This window comes from Rattus norvegicus, chromosome 10, assembly GCF_036323735.1.
Source record: "Rattus norvegicus strain BN/NHsdMcwi chromosome 10, GRCr8, whole genome shotgun sequence".
NCBI lineage: Eukaryota > Metazoa > Chordata > Mammalia > Rodentia > Muridae > Rattus > Rattus norvegicus.
In genome coordinates, this window is record NC_086028.1 from 63,329,885 (window position 1) to 63,349,085 (window position 19,201).

The following is a 19,201-nucleotide window of genomic DNA, read 5'->3' on the forward strand; positions in this document are numbered from 1 at the left end:
AATGTTCCTCCTATAAAGTCAAAATCCTCTTAAGCTGTCTCTGCTCCAGCCCTCACAATCGCCCACCGAGCGCCCAACAACCTGAAGAGATGGCTCAGTGTTCAAGTGCACTGGCTGCTCGTACAGAGGCCTCGGGTTCAGATCCCAACAACCACAGGGTAGCTCACAACCGTCTGTCACTCTAGTCACAGGGGATCTGATGCCCTCCTCCCAACAATGAGACCACTAGGCAGGGCAGATGGTGCACATACATGCATGCAGACAAAATACTCATATGTATAAAATAAATCTTAAAAAGGAGAGACAACCCAATGACCTACAGAATACTTGGCCACAGTTGGGAAGCAAATATCACAGAAATAAGGGGTGATAGGCCCAACCCTCCTGTGGCCTTCGTGAAAGCCTTAAAGAAGTCTTTGGACTCTGTTACCAACCTTCCAACCCGAGTCCTTTGTTCTTCGGCCTCTCCAATGATAACTCTCCCAGGACCCTCACCCCCTGAGAGGCAGTGAATATTGTTCCATAGGGAGGCCAGGCTACCCCCTTACAATTTTTCATTGTACATAGTACTCGCTAACATGAAATGAAGTAAAAAGATACTACCTCATCCTTACTAGCTCCGTTTAGAATGCTCCATGGCCTCACGTGAGTATAACTACCTTGTTTTCGACCATTCACAATGCTAGGGCTCAAAGCCAGACCTTGTGCAGGCTAGGCAAGCATTTTACTTCTAAGCCACACACCCCTCTCCCAGCTCCCTGACTATCATACTGAACACAGACATACAGCATGTCCACTGGGGCTGGAGAGATAGATGGCTCAGTGCTAGCTGCTCTTCCAGAAGACTCCAGATAGGTTTCTATTACCAACATGGTGGCTAGTAATTGCCTATTATCCCAGGCCTAGGGCGATCTGATGCCCTCTCAGGCCTTTATGAGCCTTACAGTCACGGGGCGCATGTACCTACACACAGGCAAACACAGATAGGTACAAAATTTAAACCTTTTAAAAATCTTTTTTTTTTCTTCTTTTGGGAGCTGGGGACCAAACCCAGGGCCTTGTGCTTGCTAGACAAGCGCTCTACCACTGAGCTAAATCCCCAACCCCTTAAAAATCTTCAAAACATCTTTATGGAAAAAATTATTGCAAAAAGTACTGTTTGAGGCCCAGACAACCAAAGCCAAACTGATAAACCTAGGAACTGGGTTTCCCTGTGCCTGTTCCATCAACTGTCCACTGGGGTGATAAAGTTGCTGACTGATAGGACTCTGTGGTGTTCAGTGAGCTGACACTGGTGAAATACTTGGGATGTCACTGAGCATGTGGTAAATGCTAGGTAAATAGTATTTTGGGATGTTTCCACACACTGAGCCCTTCATGGCTCACTGTGTTCCGGTGTGTGAGAGCAGACAGCACCCACACGCTCGTCTCCGTTTTATTGATGGGATGTGCAGGCTTGGTTTGGAGAAGTAGCTTGGACAGTAGCACCAAACCTCATCCACAAAGGGCAAGACCACGATGAGGTGGCCTGACTTCTGGTTTGTGCCTCAACTTCCCCTGCTGCTCCTTCCACCTGGTAATAAAACTCCAACCTGAGATATCAAAGGCTGGCCATAGGGGCTCCTGGTCACTTGGGAGGTAATGAGTGCTCTGTCCCCAGAGGTATGGCTATGGATAGTAGACACCAGAGGGCTCCCTATTTAGAGCAGGTGGGGCAGGTATTTTCCTAGTGCCAGCACTCTAAACCTGATCCTGGCTTACTGTAGACCTTCTGGAAGCTTTCCTCCTGGGCAAACGAAGGGCGTGTGAGGTGCTCACAGAGACAAGAACTGGAGGGCTGGTGGTCAGCCACTTCTCCAGACAGAATCTGGCTGGGAGGTAGTATTCCCATCAGTTTTGTTGTTGTCTTTGTTGGTGGTGGTGGTGGTGGTGGTTTGGTTTGATTTGGTTTGATTTGATTTGGTTAGGTTTTTCAAGACAGGATTTTTTTTTTCTTTTTCTTTTTCTTTTTTTTTTTTTTTTTCTCGGAGCTGGGGACTGAACCCAGGGCCTTGCGCTTGCTAGGCAAGCGCTCTACCACTGAGCTAAGACAGGATTTCTTTGTATAGCCCTGACTGTCCTAGAATGGGCTTTGTGGCCCACAACTCACATAGATCCGTCTGCTTCTGTTTCCCGAGTGCTTGGGATCAAAGCATGTCTGGTTCCTACTCATATTCAAAGTCTGGACTTTATTGAACCAACGGAGGCTGAGCAGGAAAGAGGATGGTGACAAAGTGATGGGAAGATGAGTCACAGGGATGAGGGACCTGCTAGCTTCTGAAGACACGCCCCATCACTTACCAGAGGGCAGCTGCCCCCTGCTAGATCCACCCCTGCCAACCCATGCTGCCTGAGAGCCAGGCTTTGGGGAGCAAGGTGAATCCTGATTGTGTAAACAAGCAGACGTGGGCTTAGGAAATGTGCCCTGAGACTACCCTTCACCATTTATGCAGCGCTGTGTGGGGAGAGAGAAGCCTAATGCTATATCCTCGCCACAGTGCAAGCGAGTCATCTGTTCAGGACCTATCAAGAAGTATCCCAGGAGGTCAGAGGACAGCTAGGCAGGAATGGCCATCCAGAGAGAAGATAGGAATTGGACCCGGAAGTATAGGTATCTCCACAAAGTGGAGCTAGAGACAGCACAGCAGGAGGGTGAATCGTGTGACAATGAAAATCTCTTTTTCTGTGCCCACCTCAAAATGCTGCTCCTCCAGGATGCCAGCAAGCTTCCCTCATCACCACAAGCTGCAGGGTTCCCCACACAGATGCCCTAGTATAACAGCACCCAGAGTGATCGGGAGATAAGAGGCCCAGTGAGAGCAACCAACCAACAGAACTAAGCTGTGGGTTCTAATCCCAGGTCACTGTGTGACCATGAATGAATTACTTAACCACTCTGGACCCCCAGAGCGTCCATCTCTTGAGATGATGACACGAACTCCACTGGATTGATGAGGCGCTGAGAGATGACTGCTGTGATATGCTTGCCCATACAGCAAGCAGGAGGCAGTGGTAGCAGCTGAGAGATGACTGCTGTGATATGCTTGCCCATACAGCAAGCAGGAGGCAGTGGTAGCTGCTACCAATCCCAGCTGCTGGCCCTAGACCACAATAGGAAGTGGGTGCCCATTCTGGCTCTTGTATAGCTTTTAGATAACCTTGGAAAACCACATCCCATCTTGGGCCTCAGTTTCCTCATATACGGCATGAGGGTTATATTGTCTTTCCTGTCAGTACAAGCAGACACACAGCATTGAACCTACTGAAAAGCTGGATACTACAGGGGGGTGAGTCTGGAATCAGAAGCTTCTAGAATTAGACCTCAGGGCTCTGTGGCCCTGCCAACTTCTAAGAGGCATATCTGGACCACTGCTCTGTCAGTGTGGTGATCAGACTCAGGCCCAGGGGCAACCACACTCTCTAACACACGGGGCCCCTTCGCTCCCTCAGACTCTGGGATAATAGGGGTCTGCAGAGCCAGGCCCTCACTAATCCCCTATTAAAACTTGAAAGGGGCCAGAGAACCTCCAGAATAAACTCATTAATTTTTATGGGATAATAAATGGATCCCATTAAATTCTCATTCTTCCTATGCTGGGCCAGCTTAACCTTTAGAACCTAGAGGAGTGGACTCCCTGCCCACGACATCCTCCAGGCTCTCCTGGGCCCCCATGTTGTCATGCTCTCTCCTCCAAACTGAGAATTGCTTCTACCCTATGACGGGAGAATCCTTCTGAGCTTGTCCCAGAATCAGAGGGTCTTAGGCCTTCTGTCTCTGAAACATGAGTCCTGGTCATGGCTGGGGCCTGCCTATACTGGGCTTTAAAGTGACAACCCCACCTTTGTAGAAAATGGGGTTGGGGCTGGCAGGTGGAAGCTGTGTCTATCAGGAGAGTCCCCTCCTAGAACTCAGTGTCTTCCCTTCATAGCTACAGAGACAGTTCACATGACAGTGAAACCCTTTTGGAATTAGAACCCAAGGCCTTGTGGTCCAGAAAGATCTAGTGGTGTGATGGTGCTGAGAGGAAGTGCTGAGGCCACTCTACTGTTTGGGACAGCAAACCCTCTTGGAAGAGACGCTGCATAGAGACTCCAGCTTCACTGCCCACCAGCCTTGTGGTCCTAGGCCTCAGTTTACCTATCTGTAAGACCATAGACTTAGCTAGCAACAGGTGGAAGGGGCTCCACCCCGAACCAGACCTGCCAGGTGCGGTACAAGTGGGCCTCATCTGTAGTATCCCCACCCCTCTGGACTTTATGGGGGCGGGGTGGCTGTGAAAACATAGCAGGGAACTACCCGGCTGGGGCTGTGGGGTGGGACTTCTATTCCTAAGAGGGGCCAGGAGGCGGAGCGGGAGAGAATCCACTGGGGAGGCATCCTGAATGGCTCATTAGTGCCGATGAAAGCCTTTTTTCATTTCGTCTAAATACTTTAAACAGGGCTCCCTCCGATGTCTATTTGCATAGCTTAAGAGCTAATGTGGGGGGAGGGCCCAGGCTGCAGTGCCCAGGGCTAGGGGTTGCAGGGAAGCTCTTTCGCTGTAGGTGACTGAGGAAGCCGGAGGAGGGTATTTTCCGGACCCAGAAGGTTAGGCTAGCAGCCCCAGCCCCTTGGAGCTCTGCAGGGGGCGGCGGGACTTCTTCCCGGTGCCCAGGCCACCAGTGTGGAGCATAGAAGTGGGTCTGGTTGTACCCACAGCTTTGTCCCCAGGGACGAACAATGCTTGGAGGTGACTGCCCTCTTTGTGGGTGACGCGGAACTATGCTTTCTTTGTGGATGGCATGCCTCACGGCCATACACCTCGTCATCCAACAGGGACTGTGGTTTTCCAGAGAGGAGAGACCTCACTTATCTAAATCCTTTCTATCCTAGTGGACAGTCTCCCTGTTACCTCTCTCTCTCTGCCCCCAGGACATCGGTATCTAGAGCATTCAGAGGAGACCACTCTTCCTTCCTTTTCTCCCCCCTCCTCCTCCTCATCTTCTTCTTCTTCCCCTTCTTCCTCCTCCTGCTCCTCCTCCTCCTTCATCACCTTCTTTTGTTTTGTTTTTCGAGACCAGGTTCCTTGTGTATCCCTGACTGTCCTGGAACTAGTTCTGTAGACCTGGCTGGCCTCTAACTCACAGAGAACCTTTTGCCTCTTGGCATGAGTGCTAGGATTTAAGGTGTGAATTACCACTTCCCAGTCTCTTCTCTTCTTTCTTTCTTTCTTTCTTTCTTTCTTTCTTTCTTTCTTCCTTTCTTTCTCTTCTACCTTTCTTTCTTTCTTTTTGAGACCAGTCTCACCATGCAGTGCCAACTGTCCTGGAGCCTGTAGACCAGGCTAGCCTGAAACTCACAGAGATCTGCTTGCCTCTGCCTCCCTGGTGCTGGGATTAAAGGTGTCTAAAAACCTGTCCCCAAGCAGAGCTGACACCGGAGCAGGTCTGTGTGCCTATACTCTAGCACTATTGAGTAGAGTTGGGTCCCAGGCTCAGACGTGCTCTGAGACTGGAGTAAGGGCTCTCTTGGTTCCAGACAAGACACCTTCCCAAGGGCCAGGATCACTTCCAACCTGCATAGACCTTGAATGGATCGATTCATTTCTGTTCACTGTGCCTTCCTCAGAGGACTACTGGGAGCTCCATTCCTCCCTGCCAAGGTCCGTGAGGAATGGAATGGCTAGGCGCCATTCTTTGTTTCCAATCCTCACACAGCCATTTTGAAAGCTGTAAAGACCAGGACTATTCTCTCAGCCTTCTCAGAGCCGACAAAATTCTGTATGAACTGAAAGTGGAACCAGCATCCGCTGACATTTTCTTGGCAGTTAAGGATCTAGGGAGTCTAGTAGACCACAAGCAGAATGTGCGTCATCTCTCTTCAGTGACGTGGTTAAATGAATGAACGTAATCAATGGTGAGCCAGCTAGTCTCAGATGGACCCTCGGCTCCAGCACTGGGCAAGTCTTTGCCTTGCCTGGCCGTAGGTTTTATGTAACACATGAAAAGGATTCCTCCGTCACCAAGTTGCTGTGTCAGTTAAATAATGCAAGCTTGCTGGAGTGCAGTCTTGGCACTTGGTGGTGAGGCAAGAGGATCCATGAGCTAATGGCCACCCATGACCATGTGACAAGTACAAGTCCAGCCTGAGCTACATGAGCCCCTGTTTCACAAACAACTGAAGAAGCAAAGCAAGGCATCAACAAAAATGCCTAGCCCTTGGAAAGGTTAATGCAGGAGAACTGAAAGCTTAAGGCCATCTTAGGCTATATAGCAAGATTTAATCATAACAATAGTAATGATAATAATAATAGAAGTATGTCTCCTTCTACTGGCCCCTGTATCACACTCTGCCCTTGAGTCAGCCCCTGAATATTAAATGTAGCTAGGCAAAGAGAAGCCCCTGACCTCTTCACCACGATCCTTGGGACCCCAGTGACATGTTACAGACCCTCAGGCCTCCAACCCTCAACTAGGGTATCTGGAGATTCCTCCTGCAGACATGGTTTATCTCCCAGAGATTATCTTACCCTCGCTGACAGTGGGTGGCTCCCGCAGGGAACAAGTGGCGGCCGATTTGGGAATCAATTTGCTCGTTTGATATGCTATCTCGATCTCATTTAACCAAGTGCTCGGTCCCCCTAGATAACACAATCAGCTCAATCGACAGTGACGGGAGGTGCCCATTAGCTCCACTCCATTGCCCAGCACCCACCTGACTGCTGGCAGGAGAACTGTGCCAGCTATGGTCACTACCTGAGGCAGAGGCGCTCTCTCTCTCTCTCTCTCTCTCTCTCCCTTCCTCCCTCCCTCCCTCCCCTCCCCCTCCCCCTCTTCCCCTCCCCTTCTCCTTCTCTCCCTCCCCTCCCCCACCCTCTCCCAAGAGTCTCACAGGTGCCCATCCTGAGAGCCACAGGACACACCTCTTGATAGGAACCCCTGGAAAGTGGACCTGGAACAATACAGAGTTCCAGGGGCTCTCGTGTGTCATGATAAGAATAGTCACTGCTTACCTGGCAAAGACAGAATGACATCTGGAGGGTGTGCCTGGAGGGAGAGAAAGTAGCCTTGTCCTGGCATGTCACAGGTACTACCTCAACACCCCTCCCCCTTGAGCACCATGCCACTGATTTAGATGAAAGACACCCAGCCCTGTCAGAGCATCTGCTCCGGGGGATGTGAGCCCGGCTGGGTATCTCGTCTGGACACTAATATCAGTGCTTGGCACAAATGCCAGGACACAGATGGGCTACTTTAGCGGGCATCTCAGGATGTAGCAATTGGTCCAGGTTTTCAAGGCTTTGAATTGCTTGGATCTCATGACCCAGAAGAATGGAGAGACCTCCAACCTAAACCTGCCTTTCCCACCCTGAGTTTCTCCCTCCTCCCATTTGTCTGACACATCAGAGCTGCGATGGTCTCCTGAACAGAATGTAGCCCATCTGCCACTTCCTCCTGCCTGCCAATCCATGCGGTGGGTGTGAGCCCGTGGAAAGACAGCCCCACCAGCAGACGTGTAGTGGAACCAACCTCCTTGCAAACTCTGCTAGCTCGCCCCAGGTGGACTTTCTTTCTAGCTCCTCACAGCAGCCATTTTGAGGGCTGTAGAGATGAGGAATAACACCCCCGCCCCCAAGCCTTCTGAGAGTTGACGAGATTCTGTATGAACTGAACATGGAACCAGAATCTACTGACCTTTTCTTGGCAGTTAAGGATCTAGGGAGTCTAGGAGACCACAAGCAGAGTGGGCGTCATCTCTTCGGTGACGTGGTTAAATGAGTGAACATGATAAATAGCAGAGCAATCTATACTGCGGACCAGAGACGGGAAGAAAGCTGCATTTTCTGTAGCCTGATTGGTTGGCAATGGCTGCCCTGGATAACTTCAGGATTCTCAAGCCTCATGTGACTTTAGCAAGAAATTATCAAAATTGATCAGGGGCATATGCCATGAACAGACAGGTGGCATCCTGTTCTATCCCTGTCTAAGACCCTGTGTGATATCTAAGAAAGCTAAAAGAAGAGGCCATGGCCGTGCGTGGGTGTATTCCTATTTCCCCACTCAGGAGGCTGAGGACTGTGGGTTTCAGGCCAGTCTGAAGTCTATGGAGTGAGACTGTGTCTCAGGATAAAAGAAAGGGGGAGTTAAGGAGACATGTCAAGTGGGAAAAGAAAAGAAGACCGAAGCTCCACTTTACAGACAAGAAAACCAAGGTTTAAAGGACATAGGCCCTTTGACCAGACCACATAGCCCCAGAGAAATGGACCTGAATGAGTCTGAAACCATATCTGCTTCAGAACTGGGGCCGCCCTGACTTTACTGCCCTAGAAAGACCACAAAACTCAGGTGACCTATGCCCTTCATCCCAGCGAGTACCAGGGAGGCAGAGGCAGGTGGATCTCTGTGAGAAGGAGGGCAGCCTGAGCTACAGAGCAAAGTCCAGGACAGCCAGAGCGACATAGGGAATCCCTGTTTTTAAAAAAAAAAAATCATGAAAGGGGAGGAGAGAAATCATTTCTGGAGAAGACGGAGAACTGGAATTTCATGGGGACTGAGCAAAGAAGCCAAGCATTAGAAAAATCTAAAATAAAATTCCAAATATGTAATATGTTTCCTAAAACTAATGACCAGCAGTCTCACCGGGGACAGGGCATGAATTTGAGTGTCATTTCAGTAGAAAAGGCGCTGCTGTGAGAGACTTTACTCTTGCTAAAATCCCTGTCTCTCCCACCTACACAGGGTGTCAGACTCTGAACAGGGCACTTCCTTCTTATTTCCTTTCTTTTTTTCTTTTCTCTTGAAAAAGAGTCTCTCTATGTAGTTCTGGCTATCCTACTCATTATGTAGATCAGGCTTGCCCCAAACCCTTTGCCTCCTGCATGCTGGATCCAAAGGTGCTTCTGGTTTTTCTTTTCTTCTTCCCTTCTCTTCTCTTCTCTCCTCTCCTCTCCTCTCCTCTTCTCTCCTCTCCTCTCCTCTCCTCTCCTCTCCTCTCCTCTCCTCTCCTCTCCTCTTCTCTCCTCTCCTCTCCTCTTCTCTTCTCTCCTCTCCTCTCCTCTCCTCTCCTCTTCCCTTCTCTCCTCTCCTCTCCTCTCCTCTCCTCTTCCCTTCCCTTCTCTTCTCTTCTCTTCTCTTCTCTTCTCTCCTCTCCTCTCCTCTTCCCTTCCCTTCTCTTCTCTTCTCTTCTCTCCTCTCCTCTCCTCTTCCCTTCCCTTCCCTTCTCTTCTCTTCTCTCCTCTCCTCTTCTCTTCTCTTCTCTCCTCTCCTCTCCTCTTCCCTTCCCTTCTCTTCTCTTCTCTTCTCTCCTCTCCTCTCCTCTCCTCTTCTCTTCTCTCCTCTCCTCTCCTCTTCCCTTCTCTTCTCTCCTCTCCTCTCCTCTCCCCTTCTTTTCTCTTCTCTTCTCTTCTCTTCTCTCCTCTCCTCTTCCCTTCTCTTCTCTTCTCTTCTCTTCTCTCCTCTCCTCTCCTCTTCTCTTCTCTTCTCTTCTTTTCCTTTTCTTTAGAAACAGGGCCCCATGTATCACTGGCCTCAAAGTCACTATATAGTTGAAGCTGACCTTGAATTTCTGATCTTCCTGCTGGGGTTACAGGTTCTTAGTTTATACAGTGCTGGAATCCAGCACTGTATAAACTTGTTGGGCAATGCTTGTTGGGCAAGCATTCTACAAGCTGAGTTACAGCCCCAGCCCTTGCACTTGCTTTTTGTGACCCATCTCCTCATTAGTAAAATAAGGCCTTTGAGGTACATTAGAAATAGCAAATATGTATTTGTCGTGTCATGGCCTCCTAACGTTCTGTGTTGAGAAGGGTTCTGAAGCTGAATCTGGAAACAGCAGGAAACAGTGCAATGATCGATTTGTAATGTCTGTCTTGGTTGCTGGAGGAGAAAGGATAGCTCATGTGCCATCTTTGAAGTATGTGATGTCACCTTGCTTCCAGCTCTAAAATTTTATAGCTCCATGATTCTCAACAATGAGCACACTCTCCAAGGCTCTCTGTCAAAAGCAAGATGGATCTCATCCTGCCTGTGCTGGGTGGGATGCCGTTCACTGTGGCGTAGCAGGAAAGCCTCTGATCATTCATTATTATTTCAGGACTCTCCTCAGAGGCTCCAATCACGGGGGAAGGTCAAGCCACGGGCATCAGGGAGATGGATGGGGAGCTGACCGCAGCCCCTACACCTGAGCAGTCAGACCGAGGCGTCCACTTCGTCACCACAGCCCCTACCCTCAAGCTACTCAACCACCACCCACTTCTGGAGGAATTTCTTCAAGAGGGGCTAGAAGGGAGAGAGGAAGCTCCGAGGCCGGCACTGCCCTTCCAGCCAGACTCACCTACACCCTTTACTCCAAGCCCCCTTCCCCGCCTCACCAACCAGGACAACCGCCCTGTCTTTACCAGTCCGACGCCAGCTGTAGCTGCGGCACCCACGCAGCCCCACTCCAGAAAGAAACCCTGGAACCCAGAGTCAGAGCCCCCGGAGCTTTACATCACATCTCCCCTCCCTCCAGGGCCGAGTATGGCAGTGCCCACACTGCACCCAGAGGACAGACCCAGCACTACACCCCCCAGCCAAGCATGGACTCCAACCCAGGAGGGTCCTGGAGACATGGGCAGACCTTGGGTTCCAGAGATCATGTCTAAGACCACAGGGCTTGGTATCGAGGGGACCATTGCCACCTCCACAGCTTCAGGGGATGACGAAGAGACCACCACCACCACCATCATTACCACCGTCACCACAATTCAGCCACCAGGTCAGCTACCTGCTGGCTGGCAGGGCTGACAGTGAGGGTGGAGGGCACACCACGTTCCCTAAATGCCTCTGTTTCTAACCCTACACGCACCTGCCCGACCTTTTGCCACCAAGGGTCAGCCCATATAAAGCACGGGGATTGGAATCAGACAACCCCAATTCAAGTTCTGATTCTTCCCATTGTAACACAGCCCTAGGGGTTTTAGTCAGCCTCTCTCAAAGTAGTGATCAGAAACCTTACCCTGTGGCTGGAGAGATGGCTTAGCAGTTAAGAATACTTAACTACTCTTGCAGAGAACCTGGATTCCTAGCCCCCACATGGCCACTAACAACCATCTAACTCTAGTTCCAACGGATCTGATGCCCTCTTCTGGTCTCAGTGGGCACCAGGCACAGAGGTAGTGCACATCCATGCAGGCAAAAAAATCATCACACACACACACACACACACACACACACACACACACACACACACACAGAGAGAGAGAGAGAGAGAGAGAGAGAGAGAGAGAGAGAGAGCTGCTCTCATCTATAGCTGAATCTACATCTACCCCACCAGAGCTGGTCCTAGCCTCATGTCTCCTCCTGACTCCCAGGCCCCTGTAGCTGGAATTTCTCAGGCCCGGAGGGCTCTCTGGATTCCCCTGCGGTCCCCAGCGTCCCCTCTGATGTTGGCCTGGACTGTCTCTACTACATCTCTGTCTACCCTGGATATGGAGTCGAGATCAAGGTGAGTGCTCGCCATCTGTCAAGAGGAAAATTATCCTTTCCCAGAAAGGTGGCTACACGAGGAGAGGTGGAGGTGCTTAGGGTACCAGTTGGGGGTTGGGGGTGCCTGGGGCTTGGGAGACAGAGCAGAAAGCACGGTTGGAATTGCCTTGTGCACCACCAGCGATGGCTGGGAGGGCTCCAGGGAAGAGCTAGTGTGCCCAGCCTCTTCCTCGGGGCTTGATAGATGGAGTAGGAGAGAGTTTGAAGAGGAGTTCAGTCATGGGCGACTGGACGGGTGTGGGTTCTGCATCTGAAACTGTGTGGGAGTGGAGACGACACAGATCGCCTGTGAAGAAGCCTATGAGGTGGCACCTCAGACACCTACCTGTTCCTCTCCTCACTCCTTCCCCAAACGCATCCTCTCCTGTAGGGAGTACTGGGTCCTGGGATGCAGAGGGGCAGGAAGATTGACAGGGACACACATGGTCAAATCTGTCCCTGTCTCCCGGGCAGCTTGCCTTTCCCTTTGGATGCAGAAGCTGCCAAGAGCCCCAGACCTGAGCCTCATCCTTACTGATGTTTTCAGCCTCCGCAAACTTACAGCCTTCCTTCTGTTGCCCCAAACCTGCTTCTCATCCCATTGTGTCCAGGTCAGAAACCTGGAAGAAGGCCACCATGACACAGTGTGGATCGTTCCCCTGAGCAGCACGGGCTCCTCCTGGTCCTTTTCTCTTAGTCCAACCATCTCACCCACAAACTCTGTCACTGCGACTGCCCCAAAACTCTCATACTCCCCTGCTTCTCTTCCTCCATCACCCCAACCACTGTGTGGTTCCTCTGGCACCCGCTCATCCCTCCTGGTGATTTAGGAGCCACTACCCACGCTCCTGTTATCCTCGCTTGTCCACACAGCAGTCACTTTTCTAAGATGAGAATGTAGTACTCCTGCCTCCCACCCTGCCCCAGAATCTGGGTGGTCCTGGGCTCACCTCTGCAACTTCTTGCCTCGTGACCAGCTCCCTCTTTGTTTTGAGCGGCTTGCAAGTGATTAAATAGACTACAGTTTCTTTCTCCACGTCCCCAGCTGCACGCAGCAGTCCCTCTGCCTGGATGAACCAGGGCCCAGTAACCCTGGGGCATTCTCACCTGGTCCTCAAAGTCTTGAGCCATCCTCTACCACCTTAGCCCTTGCCGTCCTCCTTACTTCTGGCTGTCCGCTTTCCTGGACACAATGTATGGTGCTGGAGGGTCTTGTAGCACAGGGATCAAGATGGGCATGGAGGGAAAACCATGACTTTTGACCAGTGCCTTAAAGACTGTTCCCAGTGGAAAGCAAAGCATTTCACCTATACAAGGGAAGCAGGCAGGGAAGCAGGAAGCCTGGAGGGCATCACCGAGCTCCCTGCTCACCAGCTCTGAGCCTGACTCCCACTTGGTCCCAGCTCAGACAGGCGCTGGACCTGGGCAAGCAGCCATCTGCACGTGTCTTTAAAGGGCACCTCCAGCTCGCCCCTCTGGGGCAGTCAGCTTCGGGTCTCACAACCAGGTAGGGAGGTAGGGGCTCTCCTACCCATGTTGGACTCCCCTCTTTCTTCTGCAACTTCTTATTCCTGTTTTACCAAGCTCCAGGTCCCTCATTCTAGGCTGCCTGGAAGGGCAATTAGGAACAACCACCCCCCTCTCAAGCCATTAGCACTCAGCACCGCTTAATTAAGGTAATTAATGTAAAATCATCACCAAACGAGAGGTGGCACCGGCTGTGGCTCGCAGGGTGGAAGGTGCCAGCTGCAGGTGTGAGGAAAGAGATGGGGGGGGGTGCCAGGCTGGATACCCCACTGCAAACCTGGACTGGCTTTACCTGTCCCTCAACTCTACCACCCCAACTAAAATCTTACACAGGCTAGGTCCAGCCCCCGTCCTCCCACCCGGGTGTTCAAGATAACGGGGCAAGATGTATTGACGGTTCTGCTTGCCCCTACTCTGGCTCTAGTTGAAGTCCAAGCCCTACCCTGGGTGCCCACCCCTCAGGCAGCTCTGGGTCTGGCACAGCCACACTTTTACATCAGAAAGCAAAAGCGGTTACCAGGCAACCCTGAGACGAAAGCCACAGCCCTGGACTGCCATCAGGAAACGTGGCATGTGCTGGCCCACCCCCCTCCTCATCTTCATAGAAGCAGAGCCCTTGAGGACTCCGTGGTCTGACACAGAATCTGAGGTTGGGGGTCGGGATGGGGACACAGAGTGACCACAGTCAGCTCTCTGCCTACTTTAGGGAAAGAGCAAAAAATGGAACAACAGGATATCAGGTTGAGGCTATTTCTGGCTGCCTCCCCCAGACCTACTTCTCCTGGACTCACCGCAAGGCCACCTACTATCTATAGAATTACTGATACTATAGACCAATATACCCATTACATAGCTGAGGAAACTGAGGCCTAGGCAAGGAAAGGGGTCTGCCCAAGATCATTCAGTTAATCATCGACTAATGGTCTCTGATTAACAGGTTTGCTTCACAAACAGAATTTGAGCACCATGTACCAGGTTGTGCGGAGCACTGAGGACCCAAATGCCTCTGTTCAAGGAGGATGGAAATTATAAGCAGTGACCAAAAGATGCTCAGTGCAGGTGGGATTGGGGCATGGAAAGGCCGTGGGATTCCAACCTGGAAGAGCCTTCTAGAGGTCAGCATGCCCATTCTGAAGCCTGTGGGATGACAGGCCAACAGCTGCTGCCTGGTCTTGGAAGGAGCAGCTCTGAAAGACTTGTCCTGCCCATGGTGGCTTCCCAGGATGATTTGAGAAGGCAGTGTAGTGTAGGAGGCAGGGACGAGGATCAGCAATGGGACTCACCTGTGGGTAACCCCAGTGTGGACCTCTAGTTCGCCGGGATCACCAGGGCATGTGGGAACTGTGGGAACTGAAGTTGGGCAAGGGAGATGTGAAGAGCCAGGGAGAGGATTGTACTGAGGCCACAAATCACACTCCGGAGCAGGCCGGCCAGGTTCCAGACTGAAGCAGTTCTTAACCCGCCCCTGACTCCGGCCTGCCTTTTGTTATCTTGTTTGTGCAGCCTGGGAATACCAAAATCTCTGAAAGCCTCACTCTCCAAGTTTGGGCCACCACAAACCTCCATAATCTGTTCCCTCCAGGCCTGCCCACTTCTCCGTGATGATGCTTTCCGTGCCCTCCGAGGGTCTGAGCCAGGAGGAGGCCAGGTCCGGCACTCCATGGTGCAAGGAGTCTGGCTTGCTTCCACTGAGCATTGGGCACTGGGCTCTTTCCTGAAAGAACCAAAGAGACTCCTCAGGACAGAGGACATGAGCCCTGTGACTCCGCATGGGTCCTCTGCCCTCCCTGGGTAGCCAGTCTCTCATGAGGACTCCAGGCCTTTCTAAACCTGATAATTGTCTCTCACTACATTTGCCATTTTAAGAGCCTCGATGCCAGCCTCCTTCTTGGCTTGGCTGCTGTCTGTACCATCTGGAGCCTGGGCACAGCTGTCCGTGCCCCTGCCCTCACGCCCAGGTGGCCCATTGGCACACAGCTCTCAGGCCAGCTGTCAGTTTGATGGGCAGAACACCCTACCCTGCCGAGCCAGTCAAGACCAGCCCTGATGAGAGCATTGGTAATGTGCGATGGCGTGGGGTGACAGTTCTGAGCAGTTTCTTATTTCCTGCCTCCAGGAGGGCCCATTCAAGGGCTACTGAGAGTAGCTGAAAGGTATGACTCCACGGTTTTAGGTCCTTCATCCTGTCCCTAAACAGACTATACCCCTCCCCACAACACACACACACAGACACACAAGGTCTTATAAACAAGTACTGGATCTTAAGGGACTGGAGTCTATTTCTACCTCCTATAGCCCGGCTCTTAGTGACTAGTTAGCGCTTGACCACCTCTGGACCTCAGCTTCTTCCTCCATAAAGGTTTTAACTACATCAGTCCCCATGACCCACTCCCTCTGATCCAGGACACTCTTTCCTAATGGCCCCTCAGGCCTTGCTTCCTGGTAGCTACAAGCTGGGTCCTCTGCTAGATGTAGGATAGCCAGCATAAGGGTGATGACATACAGGCTCACCCTGGTGTCTGCCGCCATGCAGGGTGTACTTGAGTAAATGAAGGTTTTGGGTTTTTTTTTGTTTGTTTGTTTGTTTTTTGTTTTTTTTTTTGTTTTTTTTTAAAGGTAGCGTCATCTTGATTGCTTTGGAGGGTCATGCCGTTGAAATGTGTGTATGTCAGTCATAGACATGTGACCTGGAGGCTGGCAGAAGGCAGTTTGAGCCCTCGTCCCTTCTGTCCAGGAATAACCAGCCCCTGCTCAGAACGACCATGTTTTCTACTTGAACATCCCCCTGGTCTTCCAGAGGCAGGGCAGTGCCGGACAGCCCAGGTCCTATGGGAATTGTCCTCCGAGCTCTCTCTGCTTCTGTTTCCTGCTGCCTGGCTCCCAGGGCCCCTCCTGCCACTGGATGGGGTGTGGGAAGACAGCCCCCATGAGCAGAGCTGACATTTCAATCTGCCTCCCCGACTCTTCAGAAGCCTGCAAATTACATCAAGACTTCATCTCCCCCCTCTTGTCCAACACCCAGCCCTGTCTGGCCCCTGTCAGCCTGGCCCTCTGACAAGTGACAGATTACATTCCAGCTTCTGCACCAGGCCTGCAGTGGGTCCTCTAAACCCAGAGGAAGGAAGCCATAGCTCTCACTCCTAGGCTAAGCTAAGAGCCAGACCTCCTTTCTGGGCCCAAAGAGGAGGTGCAGATCTCAGCTCTCAATTTCCTAAGCTTTTCAGATTGCCCAGAAAAAGGATGGCTCAGGGGAACTCAAATCCCAACATCTTGAAAAGGCCAGGGCAGGCCAAGCCAAAATCTACCTCCCTGCTAAACCCAGGGCCCAGGAGCCTGACTATAAAGATGTCTAGAAGTCTATTTCTGCAGGTGATGTCCCCAGGAGATTGGGAGGGCAGGGAAGTGCCTTGTACCTCCAGCAAGGCAAGACTTTGCTTCTTAATAGCTGTGTGCCCTTTTCAAAGTTCCTTAGCCTCTCTGGGCCTCTTTCTATTTGGGAAGACTTCTCCACCTTGACCCACTGAAGATGATCTATGAATGGTCATTGCTGCTGCACCCACTCTCTGATCCCAGCAGAGCAAGATCACACTTACAGGGGGTTAGAAGTCAAGCTGGAGCGATGAGAAACTAGGAAGAAACTGCTTCCTTGATTTCAACTCCCCTGCCTACCTCCTACACCCCGCTCTCTGTTCTTCAAGGCACTCTGAGAGACCCACCTGCACCATGCTGATCTGGGAACTGCCAAGCCTTCCGCTCTCCCCTTGAGAATTCCCACTGCCTGCAGTCAGTGCCACTTAAGGCAGAACTGTATGCTGCCTGGCATCTCTCGATAATTACAGATTCCACGTGTGTGAGGCTTGTTTTCCCAACTCTAGCATCACACAATCTCCAAGTTTGAAGGGACCTCATCCAGCCTCCGCCTGCTGGGGATTCCCTGAGGGATGTCCCCAGCAGATGGTCAGGCAGCCGCCACCCAAATGTGCCTGGGCGGGGAGCTCCTGGCACAGGGAGGGTGCTTTTGCCCTTAGCGTCTCTCTTGGAGCCTTCTCTTCAGTTTTTCCTCACTGGCAGGGATGGGAACTTCTCCTGGCAACTGCCCCTCCTCCACCCCTTGTATCCCCAGAACTTATCTCTGGCCTCAGCCAGAGGAGTCCCTCTGTAGTCAGCAGCACTTGTCCCCTTGGACCTGACTGGGCTCGGGTCATGCTTGTCAGCTCACAGGGACATGTTTGTGAGGAACAGGTCTCCAGGGACCCACACACCTTCATTCCACTTCTCTGTGCTAAGGTTGGCTTATGAAGAATTCAAGGCCTCAGTGGGTAGACAAGGAGAAGGTGGTCTGAAGGAAAGCCAGGAGAGGGAGGAATTGAGGGTTTGGTGTGGAAAACAGAGGTGGGAAATGGGGCTGGGCAGGACAAGGCGGGGTGGGGCGGGCAGTAGTTCATGCGCAGGAATGAGGGGAACTTTTGTAGCTGCACAACAGGAAACTGAGGCTGGGGGGAGGGACTGGAGCTGATTGTGTGTGAGTGAGGAGTTAGAACCTCGTCCGGAGCAACCTGAAGCCACCAAGGTTTGACCTGGGGCAGAGTAAGTGGGGGATAGGAAGGTCAGGGTGTGTGGAGGCCACTCTCAGAAACAGTAGGCAGGAGGGGGAGGAGGAGGAACCAGCTGGGATACTTAAAGGATAAAATAGGGAAAAGTTTGGTGACTCACTGGGTACCGCTTAACCGTGCAAGTGCTTTAACTCTTGAAGGTGGCGTCTCAGAGCAAGGAGCTACAGACATTAGAGCTCAGAGATTTGTCTCCATTGCTCAAGTACCTCTAAAATTCAGAATATGAGTTCATGGTCTCATGGGTGGTCTAATGGTCACTCCCTTTCCTTTTCTTTACCTCTCTCTCTCTCTCTCTCTCTCTCTCTCTCTCTCTCTCTCTCCCTCTCTCTCTCTCTCTCTCTCTCTCTCTGTGTGGGGGGGGGCGTGGGAGCTGGGATGGGGGAGGGGGATATTAAACTTAAACCAAGGATGGATGACCTTGGTTACTTAGCAACTTCTGAATCACCTGGTATACCCCCATGTGCTGGAATTGTCCTATACCACCACACACAGTTTATGTAGCTCTCAATAGTAAACCCAAAGCTGCTTGTGTGCTAAGCAAGCAAGCGCCCTATCAACTGAGCTACATTCCCAACCCTGGTTCTGCTCTTCCCAGAAGCCCCTATGTGATGTAGATGCTGCTGGTGTAGGGGCCACAAATTTTTTTTTTTTGGTTCTTTTTTTTGGAGCTGGGGACCAAACCCAGGGCCTTGTGCTTCCTAGGCAAGCACTCTACCACTGAGCTAAATCCCCAACCCCCGGGGGCCACAATTTGAATAGCAAAGCTCTGCTGAGTATGGTGGCACACACTGTAATCCCAGCACTCAAGAACCTAAGGCAGGGGCTGGAGAGATGGCTCAGCAGTTAAGAGCACTGACTGCTCTTCCAGAGGTCCTGAGTTCAAATCCCAGCAACCACATGGTGGCTCACAACCATATGTAATGGGGTCTGATGCCCCCTTCTGGTGTGTCTGAAGACAGCTACAGTGTACTCATATATAATAAATAAATCGAGGGGTTGAAGATTTAGCTCAGTGGTAGAGCGCTTGCCTAGCAAGCGCAAGGCCCTGGGTTTGGTCCCCAGCTCCGAAAAAAAGAAAAAAAGAAAATAAATCGAGAGAGAGAGAGAGAGAGAGAGAGAGAGAGAGAGAGAGAGAGAGAGAGGCAGGAGAACCACAAACTGGAGACTAGCCTGGGCCACATAATGAGATTCTATTAAAAATAATAATAAATAAATTGAAGTCTAAATACTAGAGCCCCTTATTTCTAGGCTCTCAATCCAGGGCACAGCATCCTTTCCCCTCTGGTCAGAATCTGTTGTTGTCTGACCTTTGAAGCCCAGGGACTAGGGGCCTCAGGAACAGGATGGTAGCAAAGGGAACTGTGACAATCAAAAGAAGCAGATATGATGACAGGAGACAAGGGCAAGCTGATGGGGATCTTGTTTGTAGAGCCAGCCCGAGAGTCTGGAGTGGTAGCCCAGTACTAAGTAGACCCACTGGAGAAATACTGGGTGATTTAAACAAGAACCCCGTGATGTGCAGCAGGGACTGAGGCTAC

At 51.4% G+C, this 19,201-nt stretch overlaps 1 protein-coding gene across 7 annotated transcripts in view; it reads left to right on the top strand.

The window, feature by feature from the left end:
* The window catches only part of Sez6 (seizure related 6 homolog), a 49,669-nt gene that overhangs the window by 12,820 nt on the left and 17,648 nt on the right, over positions 1-19,201 (top strand). For all 7 annotated transcript variants that reach the window (XM_063268377.1, XM_006246954.5, XM_063268378.1 and 4 more), the window contains exons 2-3: positions 10,112-10,774; positions 11,370-11,503. In XM_063268377.1, the coding sequence (XP_063124447.1) occupies positions 10,112-10,774; positions 11,370-11,503 (797 nt within the window). The remainder of the gene's footprint in view (positions 1-10,111; positions 10,775-11,369; positions 11,504-19,201) is intronic.